The 11,463-nt window shown below is 43.2% G+C and overlaps 1 protein-coding gene and 1 non-coding gene across 2 annotated transcripts; both read left to right on the top strand.

Moving 5' to 3' along the window:
- Positions 1–124: 124 nt before the first annotated feature.
- colgalt1a (collagen beta(1-O)galactosyltransferase 1a) lies at positions 125–9,948 on the top strand. Its single transcript, XM_077618121.1, has 12 exons — positions 125–525; positions 3,717–3,827; positions 3,895–4,012; positions 5,039–5,173; positions 5,251–5,455; positions 6,418–6,537; positions 6,607–6,689; positions 6,764–6,870; positions 7,780–7,912; positions 7,985–8,112; positions 8,190–8,396; positions 9,255–9,948. Exons 1-12 carry the CDS (start codon positions 308–310, stop codon positions 9,520–9,522), a joined length of 1,833 nt encoding a protein of 610 aa, XP_077474247.1. The 5' UTR covers positions 125–307; the 3' UTR covers positions 9,523–9,948.
- trnam-cau (transfer RNA methionine (anticodon CAU)) lies at positions 2,967–3,039 on the top strand. Its single transcript has one exon. It is a non-coding gene; the product is annotated as a tRNA-Met (tRNA).
- Positions 9,949–11,463: the final 1,515 nt, after the last annotated feature.

Genomic DNA, 11,463 nt, shown 5'->3' with positions numbered 1-11,463 from the left:
TGGCCGTTGAAAGCAGGAAGCTTCACCTGATTGGTCGATGAAAGCAGGTGGTGCGGAAAGCAATATGGGGGAGGAGGGGGTGTACTCAACGAACACATTATACTTTTGAACGACGGCTTTGTGATTGGTTCAATTTTTTTCTCTCCTCCCCTTTAACGCGACGCTCTCCTCCCCTTTAAATATTAACTTTCCAGCTTTGCAATTACGCTATCTTCTGATAACTATGCACTAAAGCGTCGTGCGTGGCCAATCAAGCAGTCAAACCTAGCGTGTGTACCCCCGACTCGCTTTCTTTCCCTCAGTCAACATGACCCCCGGCGTCCCCTTAGCTCTTCTGTGCCTGCTGTCCGTCTGGTGGTCGCCCTCCCTGGGCTACTTCGCCGAGGAGCGCTGGAGCCCCGAGTCTCCGCTGCTGGCTCCCCGGCTCCTCCTCGCCCTCATCTGCCGCAACTCGGAGCACTCGTTGCCGTACGTGCTGGGAGCCGTGGAGCGTCTCGACTACCCCAAAGACCGAATTGCCGTGTGGTAAGAGAGAAACACCCCTTTTTATACTCTTATACTTTGTCAAAATTTACTTGTGTACGTGCGTATTGATGTTGTTCGAGGTTATAACAATCCAAAATATGTGTAATGCCGTGTTGTTGTACACCACGTGCATATCGAACACTGGATAATTGTATACGTGGAGGGGTAAGGGGCGGAGTTTGGGAGTTTCTGGCCCAATGAGGCACATTATACGCATTTGCTGCCATTGACGGAGGTAGACGTCCAATTTCTTTGAACTGGGAGATCTGATCGCTTGCTGGTAGGCTTCCGCTTCCAATGGACCGGACGTCTTTGCTAGCTAACGAGTTAAGGGATTTATACGTTCACAACTTTCACCTAAAGTTAACTGGGATAGACTCCGGCACCCCGCGACCCTCACCAAGGTGAATGAATGGTGAACTATGACAATGTTTAACATGGATGTAAAATTTCACACAAACATTCTCGGAAAAATTTGACATCTATTGCAGGGGTGTGCAAACTTTTTTTCAACTTGAAATCCCTCATTTGTTAAACATAACGAAACGTCCTCATAGCATACAACATTAAATCGCTAACAGCACCAAATTGATGACAAAAAAGGCCCCAAATTTGGCCGTAGGTGTCTATTTCTTTAGTTTTTAATTTTGGGGAATATAAAGAGAATGCAGCAAACTATTTTTTCTAATATGATGTTCTGAAACAAAAAATATAGTTGTTAAAGATGGTTTCTTTTTTTCCAACAAAAAAATCAAGGAAAAATGCCTATTGACATTTTTTGTCACCCTCCATATATTTATGTTTGCATTTATATTTATGTTGTTAAAGTCCCCGATCCGAGCACGTCATTTACAGAGTATCGGAATGAGGTATAAAAAGATCGTTTTTTTTTTTAAACATTCTTTTTTATTATCCTATCTCGTTCAATGGCCAACCCACCCAGTCAAAATGGATCGGACGTCTATCGCCGTCAATGGCAGCCGATGACTTTGTCCTCAAAAATACATTCTGAAAACGCGGTAGCGTTTACCCAATTCCCACCTTCGTTTCACAAAAGGAAGGAATTCAAGTTAGCGCTTGTATTTTTTTCTGAAAGCGGCCCTTGCAGAACAAAAAAAAAATTGGACACCCCCGATGTCAATAAAGGTGGTTAAGTTCAAGCAAAAGTGAGGGGCGGGACGTGGTTACGTGCTTTTCCAGAACGTGCCGCAACAGCCCACCCGCAAGTCAACCTCGGGGGAAGTATGCTTGTCGCACATCAGTGTTGCCTTTTTTGTGGCGGCTTTTGTGCGGGCCGAGTTCTTAATTGCCTTCCTCAGATTTTGGTGGCGCTCCAAGCGGACCTGACGCGACGAGTTTTTTTTCCCCGTACGGCCGTATCGTGCCATAAACATGCGTACATGTGGAAAGGGATTATATATACATAAGTCAGGGCCTTTTCCAAACAAGTCACCGAGGAAAACGCAAACATTTATTGGAGAGGAAAGTACTCGTCTCGTGTTTGACGACTCGAGACGGTGTTCTCGCACGCAGGTGAAAAAATGGGGCTCGTTCCCGACGGTCTGGAGTCAAGACAAGAAGAAAAAAAATGGGGCAGCTGAGGTTTGATTTGTAACACAGAACTCGTATAGTTGAGGAAATGAATTTGTCGAATCAATGAATGGATTCACTGGAATTTTTCTTCGGTGTAATGTGGGTTGTTTTTGGGGCGTTGAGTCGCTTACGGCTACCAATCAAAACATATTTGGGCAGAATTCTTGACTGAAAATGACTGATAAGATGTAAGGATTCACCTGGAAAAAAATGTGGGTTTCAATCTTGGCTGAATATGGCAAATGCTAGCATGATGTTAGCATTTGCATGGGAAAAAATTGGGTGTCATTTTTGACTGCCTGGAAAAAAATGGGAGTCATTCTTGACTGAAAATGACAGAAATTCTAGCATGATGTTAGCATTTGCCTGGAAAAAAATGGGTGTCATTCTTGACTACCTGGAAAAAAATTGGGTGTCATTCTTGAATGAAAATGACAGAAATGTTAGCATGATGTTAGCATTTGCATGGAAAAAAATGGGTGTCATTCTTGACTGCCTGGAAAAAAATGGGTTTTATTCTTGACTGAAAATAACAGAAATGCTAGCATGATGTTAGCATTTGCCTGGAAAAAAATTGGGTGTCATTCTTGACTGCCTGGAAAAAAAATGGGTGTTATTCTTGACTGAAAATGACAGAAATGCTAGCATGATGTTAGCATTCGGCTGGAAAAAAACATAAAAAAATGCATTCATATTGAAATGTTTTAGTTAATGTCAAGTTAAGGAGTCGCTGAGCCAAATTCCCCAAATGGAATGCCGCAAAGCGCATAATAATGTGTCCCCCTTTCCCCCCCCACCTTTACAGCAGAACCGTTACTTGACACCCCAACGCGAGGGGCTGCTCCATAGCCTCGTTGGCGCAGTAGGCAGCGCGTCAGTCTCATAATCTGAAGGTCGTGAGTTCGAGCCTCACACGGGGCAGATTTTTTTTAAAAAAAAATTTTCTCTCATCTAATGTTCACTGAAGCCATTCTGCTGGTTTGATGACCAAGCCCCTCCCCCCAGCTCTTCTTTCAGTATCCTTTCTAGAGAATGAATGAGCTCAATTTTAAAGGGAAATTGTCATTGTGCTTTCAGAGTAAGAGCGCCGTGCAGACTGCACAATCAGCCTTTTGAGTCAGTTAAACTACCCAAGAAATGTACCGGAGTCGGACTTACATATAAAAAAAACAACAACAACAATTTGTCACCAGTTTCTCCCAAAATTGTTCGGGTCTCCATAAATGTCCTCGTGCTTTGAAAAAATTCCCGACTCAATCCTGTAATTTGACTGCCATTTTTTAGCCCAAAAAACTGGATATATGGCATTTATGCTTTGAAACTCATAACAGATGTATTAATCATAACCGAGTTTCGCAATGGAAAAGCTGACAGAGTCAAATTCAAACATGTCTGGTTCATTCTTATTTATTATTAGACACTCTGTCGACAGGTCAAAAATTATATATTGTACCTAACTGATATGAAAAAGTTCAGTTATGTTTTTTGTTACACCAAATTTGGCACATATACATATATATGTAAAAATCTTAGTCATGAATTAAAGTGTATTTTCTTCCCAAAGCCACTCATGAGTATCCTTGCATTTTTTTTGAAAGGGTGGCGACCGATCACAATGAGGACAACACCACGGCCATCCTGCACGATTGGCTCATCAAAGTGCAGAATCTTTACCATTATGTGGAGTGGAGGCCAAAAGAGGAGCCCAGGTCGGTGGTTTTAAAGCACTTGATTTGTTTTTTGCCCCACTGGAGTTTAAAAAGCAAACTTTGGCAGCCAATACGAGGACGAAGAAGGTCCCAAGGAATGGCCGGACCGTCGTTACGAGCACGTCATGAAACTGCGGCAGGTCGCCTTGGAATCGGCCCGAGAGATGTGGGCCGACTATTTCATGGTAAGGCTTCACCCATCCAATTTAAAAACATAAATGTTTCTTTTACATTCATAAATAACAGGGATATTAAACCTGTGGCACAGGGGCCAATTGGGGCCCCCATTGGACATCCAATTCGTGTATCATTTTTTTCCGACTTGATGTTTCATGCTATAATTCAGATGAAGATTATAAATATATCAAGTACATTTTCAGTAATCCCTCGATTATCATGGTTAATGTAGACCAGACATGGCCGCGATAAATGAAAAACCACGAAGTAGGGTCACCCCAATTAAAAAAATAATAATAATAATAATTTAAAAAAAAAAATGTAGATATAGTACATTTAAAAAAACATTTTTTATTTTTTATTTTACTTTAGTGCTGAGTTCTAGTGGCAAGTGGAGGACAGGGGAGTGGCTTCTGCTTGCAAATTTCAGTGTGGATTTTCATATTTTAATGAATTTACAAAAAAAATGTAATTAACCCGAAAAAGTTACCCCAGAAAAAAAAACTGCGATGTCGTGAAACCGCGATATTTGAAGCCGCGGTATTCGAGGGATTACTGTAGTCTATTTTAAATCTTAAAAAAAAAAAAATAGAACAATCTAGTAATATTGACTTATTTATAGAATACCTCAAGGCATATCTCTTCCTACCAAGTATTCAAAAGGCGAATCCAGTCCAAAAAGTCATTGGCGTTTACACCAGAAATTCTTTTCATGTTCAGCAAAGAGCCCGCTCTGTGTTTTTGCCATCCGATAATAAGCAACGGATAACTCCAAGGACATTTTTGGCACTGGAAATCATATCGGAATTGAACCCTGTCATGTTTTGCTGCCGCTTTGGAGTTCTACTTTGGTTCTTTTGCGACGAACCTCCAACTTTGTTTCTATTTGTACTCCCGAGGCTGGCCATCTCGGGGTATAATTTAGCAGCGTGCAACATCCAGTCAGCCTCTCCCGACCCAAAATGGAGGACGTCTTGCCCCCCTGACAACTCCACATTGCAACAAATAACGATTTACAATGTCATTTCTTGCAGTTGATGGACTGCGACAACCTGCTGACAAACCCAAAGGTCCTCTGGTCTATGATGAGCGAGAATAAAACGGTCATCGCTCCCATGTTGGATTCCCGCGGGGCTTATTCCAACTTCTGGTGCGGAATGACCAGCCAGGTATTCACCGTCTACCTTTGGTCCATCGCCAAAAAAAGGAAACTAGTTTGGCTCAAGTGCCGTTGGCTTTTCTGCAGGGTTACTACAAGCGCACCCCGGCCTACATGCCTATGAGAAAGCGGGTGCGCAAGGGTTGTTTCGCCGTTCCCATGGTGCACTCCACTTTCCTGATAGACCTCAGGAAGTCGGCGTCCAAGGGGCTGGCCTTTCACCCGCCGCACCCGGACTACAACTGGGCCTTCGACGACATTATCGTCTTTGCGTATTCGGCTCGGGTGGCAGGTAAAGATCGCGGTTGTACCGATACGTGTTGTTTTGAACGAAAAAAAAACAAAAACAAAAACGGGATTTTTGACTTATACAGTATTCCCCCGTTTTTCGCGTTTTTTCACTTTGCGCGGTTTTCCGTTTTGTTACATGCCTAAAAATCATTATGATTGAATTCAGCATCCAGCATGAATCAAAACCTCAATAGAACAGTTTGTAAATGGTCTCAAAAGCAGCAGATTAAGAGTATTTTATTGAAATCATCGCTAAAATCGAGTCCACCAGAGAAATTCCCTACCGCAAGATGGCTGCCAGCCTTATATTCGGTATGAGATCTATAATATTAGCTCTATGTTTAGTGATTATTTACACTGGACATGCGCACACAAAGATAATAAGCGTCTCCCATACGTTAAGCCCAGGAAATTCAGCATGTTATTATATTTGGCTTCACGGTGGTGGGAGACGAGGAAAGAGGTTTTTCAAAATGGCGCTGTGAGGCCAAATAAATGAAAACAACACGTCATTTATTTCCACCAAAAAATGTGCTAATTCCTGCTAACAATCTTACTGGAATTATACCCATTTTTAGTATTTCTAGTGAAAGATTTTCCTCCACTAGGGAGGAGTATCACGGAAAACAATTGAGAAAGTGTCAGATTGAAATGGCTTCTATTTTAGCCTCTTCCATTTTTAAATCCGGCTATACATAGCTGACGAGTGAAGTGTGAATGTCTAAAATTGTTGGCTTCTCTGCGACATGGCACAAAACGCCGCTCGTCGTTACGCTGTAATAATACGCCTAAATTGCCTTTGTGGTTATGTATGGTTTGCGGTTATGCTGCCCCATGCTGTGACATATACATTTGAAGTGGCTCGTTTTCCCCAAACCCTTAAAGATAGAGATTGTTTGTTTTGGTTCTCCCAAACCACAGAAAAAATAGCATGTTTCTGTATGTTTTTTTTCCACCTGACAGATGTCCAGATGTTCGTGTGCAACCGAGAGACGTACGGCTACGTCCCCGTGCCGCTTCGCTCCCATAATACATTGCAAGACGAGGCCGAGAGCTTCACGCATTGCCTGATGGAGGTTAACGGTGAGCGCCACGCCACGTGACTTTTAGGTCGACTGAACCCGTAAGCAATGCAACTGTCCCGGCCGGTAGTGCGACACCCCCTGCCGTTGCCGTTGCCGTCCCAACACGTGCCGGCTCCCTCCAAGCGGCCGGACAAATTGGGCTTCGACGAGGTAAGTCAGGAAGAGGCGCCGTTCGTTGTATTATAGGCGGTGGTTGAGAAAGGGGCGGGGTTTGTTCCGGACAGGTTTTCATGATCAACCTGCGGAGGCGGAGCGACCGGAGGGAACGCATGCTGAGGGCGCTGCATCAACAGGAAATTGACTGCAAGGTCACGGAGGCTGTCGATGGGAAGTGAGTCCATGTTCATTTTCAGCATGTGCTGGTTTTTTAATTTATTTTAACGGTCTTGGCTTTTTTTGTGATTAGCCATTGATTTCACTGTTTTTTTGCCCGCCACAGCTGTTTGTCATTGTCTGGTTTTGGAGGTACATTTTTATTTTTCAAACAAATTAGACACTATATGCTGACAAAAGGCAGAAAAATCGAATTGAGACCATTTTTGAATGAACAATCTCTGAACAATGAAGCAATTATCAGAATCATAGTTGGTTTATTTAATGATTTGTTCATTATTCTGTTCTTTTTGGCAGGACAGGCACTACTTCATATTACGTGGAGATTAAAATCCCACGTGGCGTCCATCAAGGGTTAATTCTCAACCCACTTTTATTGATTAGTAACTACATGCTTCCACTATCTCACACGCAAACAAAACACGAATCAATCATGATTGGAGTTTGACATTTTGCAACATCTTAATGATTCATTTGAATTATAATTGAAAAAAAAATACAACATTTTCCAGTTGTAAATGTAAAATCTCGACATGAGCCAAGATGGCGGCGCGCACGGGCGCAGTGGCTCTTTGCTCACCCACCAATTTCATTATACCATAAAGGCTTTTGATTTGATTGATTTGACATTTCTATTTATTTATAAAAATGTATAGCATACCTGTCAACCTCTGCCGATAACTGCCCTTATAAATGATTATTGATTTCCCCTTACAAACCCCAAAAAAACCTTACAAACACCGTACGAGTCGTACAGTGTTTGTAAGTTTTTTGGGGGGTTTGTAAGGGGAATCAATAATCATTTATAAGGGCAGTTATCGGCAGAGGTTGACAGGTATGGTATAGTACTTGCTTTTTCTCCAGCACTCAAACTCCCTCCTCAATAATTTATTGTGTGTTTTTTAAGGGCATTGAATATGAGCGACATCCAGGCTATGGGCATCCACATGCTAGCTGGATACAGCGACCCTTACCACGGGCGCCCGCTGACCAAAGGAGAGCTGGGATGCTTCCTTTCGCACTACAATATCTGGAAAGAGGTCAGTTTAACCGTCCGCAACGAGCCTCGCCGTCGACGGACGTGCCACCGACCGACGCCACGCGTTTGGCAGATCGCGGAGCGCGGCCTGCCCACCTCGCTGGTGATCGAAGACGATCTGCGCTTCGAGGTCTTCTTTAAACGGCGTCTCATGTACTTGATGAGCGACATCGAGGACGAAGGACTGGACTGGGATCTCATGTGTGTTGGTTTTTTTTTTTTTTTTTTTTCCACTCCTCCAGTGTGATATTTTGAACTGTACGCTCTTCATTTGGCAGCTACATCGGCCGCAAGCGGATGCAAGTGGACCATTCGGAGAAAGCGGTGCCCAACGTCCACAACCTGGTGGAGGCCGACTATTCCTATTGGACGTTGGGGTATATGATATCCTTGCAAGGGGCCAACAAGTTGTTAAAAGCCGAGCCCTTAAAGAGGGTCCTGCCGGTGGATGAGTTTCTACCCATCATGTTTAATAAACATCCAGTGTAAGTGTAAAGATATAAAAATTACAGTAATCCCTCGATTATCGCGGTTCATGTAGACCAGACATAGCCACGATAAACGAAAAACCGCAAAGTAGGGTCACCCCAATTAAAAAAATAAAAAAGTAAAATAAATACATTTTAAAAAAAATATATAGATATAGTATCTATATATTTTTAAAATATATATATTTTTTATTATTTTTTTTAACTTTAGTGCTGAGTTCTAGTAGCAAGCGGAAGACATGGGAGTGGCTTCCGCTTGCAAATTTCAGCGTGGATTTTCACATTTTTATGAATTTAGTAAAAAAATGTAATTAACAAAAAAAAATTCCCCCAGAAAAACAAAAAAAGCAATGTAGTAAAACCACGATATTCGAGGGATTACTTTACTTCCTTTTCGTCACGTTAACCTTCTTAATCAGACATTTCCGGACTGGAGGTTGCTCTGGATGATGAGTCAAGTTCATAAAAAAAAAAACATGCTAAGGAAAAAACATAGAGAAGTTGTACTGTGTACTAGAATTTCAAAATTTTTAAATGTACCGTGTGTTATCCCTCATTAGTCACTAAGTAGCCCAAATTCAAACTCGTTGCAGATTAGGAACTAACTGACAGTAAGGACCTTTTAGCTTAGCAGGCTACTTTCCTTAGCAAAAAAAGGCATAATATGTCCACGAAAGGATTCAAACGTTCAATTTAATCTTCTTAACGGAAGTCCAGTTTATAAGAATGTTGAGTTCTAAGCCTGTTTTGCTGTTTGTGTTTTATTTGTGAGTGAAATTAGTTGACTTGAAAGTTCAGACTGTTTGAATTCACCCGACGTTGGATTCAAAATCCCATTTTCTACGCTGTCGGCAGGTCCGATTACATGGATCAGTTCGAGACGCGGGACCTGAAAGCCTTCTCGGCGGAGCCCCTGCTGGTGTTCCCCACGCACTACACGGGAGACTCGGGCTACATCAGCGACACGGAGACGTCCACCGTGTGGGACAACGAGCAAATCCGCACCGACTGGGACCGGGGACGATCGGGAAAAACTCAGGAGCAGGCCCGCCTCAGCGCCGAGGCCCAGAACTCCGACGTGCTGCAGTCGCCCTTGGACAGCGCGGCGCGGGACGAGCTATGAGACCCTCGCCCAAAAAAGTACCCCCTTTTTTTGGTGTTTTATCACGTATGACGTTTGGCATTTTGGAATGGACGACGGCACTAGACTTGCCACGCCAGTTGGCATTTGCAGTAGCCAGCATGCGTCTGTCATACAGAAAGGTGGCGTTAAACGGTGAATGAGAAGAGCAGTTTAGTAAACGTACGTCTGCTCGTCTTGTTCCACGGTCGGCAAATAGTGTGACATTTAGTGGCCCAACCAAAATGGGAAAAATGAACTCTAACAAGTCAAAAGATTGATTGTAGGGCAAGGGACTATTTTTAGCTGTTAGTTGGATTTTTTTTATATTATATAACTATAAATACGTTTATAAATGAATACAATGCTTTTAAAAGCTAAATTAGAGACATTCTAATGAATAAAAACTACACAAGAAATCCGCCCAAATATGTTTTTTTTTTTTTTACCGATGGTCTTTAACTCATTGCATGCCATTACAGAATATGGTACCGTAGAATACAATTAATATTAATATTAAAAATTGATGACAGATCATTGGCTGTTATCGCTCCCGATTGGACGTCTTATCCGGTTGAATGGCAGTCAATGAGTTCCGATTGGATGGCAGTCGATGAGTTAATAAATGGTAGCCATCTGCCGGGTACCCTCTACCGCCACCTATGCAATTTCCACTTGGCCACATCAGCTTGGGCGGGCACCTCAAAGCATTTACAGATGCGCATTAAAATGTCTTCTATCTGGTGGTTAAACATCTGCGTCCACTTGATGGAAGGTTCCTTAAATGAGATGAGACGTAAGATTTTTTCACCTTGCTCATTACGTCTCTTTTGCCCCCATGTTAAACACTCTATAATAATGACATTTGCCGCTGCCCCTGTTTACATACTTTCGAGCCAATGGGAGCCGTGGGGAGATAAAATAGCCTTCACTTGCGTGATAAAGTTAGCATTTGAAAGGGAAATGCGCATTTTATGTCTTCCACGTCTGTAATTACGCGTTGAGATCAGCAGCAATGGGTTTCTGCGACGAGTTGGTTCAGTAAAAGTTTTTAAAAAGTCAACAACGTGCTATATAGGCTCCTGTTAGCACCACACTTTTTCAGACTATAGCCTTAAAATAAACATAACAGGCGGTGTCAATGGTCAAAAAATATGAAAAAAAGTGTGGCTTATAGTCGGGAAAATACAGTATTTATTTTCCAGATTTTTAAAAATGTTAAAAAAAATGACAACATACCTGAAAAAAATATATTTTTATAATAGGGGAATATGTACAGAATATTCTCTATGCATTTCTAATTTTCCTTATAATTTTTTTTCATAAAACATGAAGTCCACCCATGATTGACTGGGGCCGGATCTGGCCCTCACCCCGCCACTTTGACACCCGTGTTTTACTGCATTCAGTCAGCCTACGATGCATTTTGAGGGGATGTGGGAGTACCCGGAGAAAATCCACACAAACTTGGTACTCCATTTGGGAAGGTCCTAACCTGGGATCGAACCCCGGTCTGAGAAATGCGAGGCGGCCTCGCCAACCGCCCCACCTACGAACCGCCGCCCGCCCTTCACGAGACAGTAAACTCCATTTTTCTTGTCCAATGTTTCGACGTAGGATCGGCGCGTTGTCGATGTGCACGATAAATTTGTAATTTGCATCCTAACCGATGGCCGGCAAGCGCTTCTCTTTTGCATCATCTGATCTGAAACGCAAGTAGGTGTGGCTTGTAGCCGCGCTTCCTCTTCCTCTAGCGCAGAACAGAACAGACGATGCGGGCCGCCGTCTCCCCCCGGCGTGCCAGCGAGACCTTTGGCCGAGATCGGCCATCCCCGGGCGGCGTGTTCCCGAAGGTGGCCTGACCCCGAAGGCGGCGGGGCGTCCGGCCGGGCTGGAGGTCAAGATGGAAGGTCCGGCGTCCCCTCTGGCGTCCCCTCCGGCGGC

The sequence above is a fragment of the Stigmatopora argus genome, chromosome 14 (genome assembly GCF_051989625.1).
Source record: "Stigmatopora argus isolate UIUO_Sarg chromosome 14, RoL_Sarg_1.0, whole genome shotgun sequence".
Lineage (NCBI taxonomy): Eukaryota > Metazoa > Chordata > Actinopteri > Syngnathiformes > Syngnathidae > Stigmatopora > Stigmatopora argus.
This window is presented reverse-complemented; position numbering and strand designations above follow the sequence as displayed.

Excerpts from the sequence above, each read along its gene's own strand:
- colgalt1a (XM_077618121.1), top strand. The coding sequence starts at position 308 with ATGACCCCCGGCGTCCCCTTAGCTCTTCTGTGCCTGCTGTCCGTCTGG. Across the intron at positions 526-3,716 it reads AAAGACCGAATTGCCGTGTG|GGTGGCGACCGATCACAATG; the intron begins GTAAGAGAGAAA and ends TTTTTTTGAAAG. Across the intron at positions 6,871-7,779 it reads ACGGAGGCTGTCGATGGGAA|GGCATTGAATATGAGCGACA; the intron begins GTGAGTCCATGT and ends GTGTTTTTTAAG.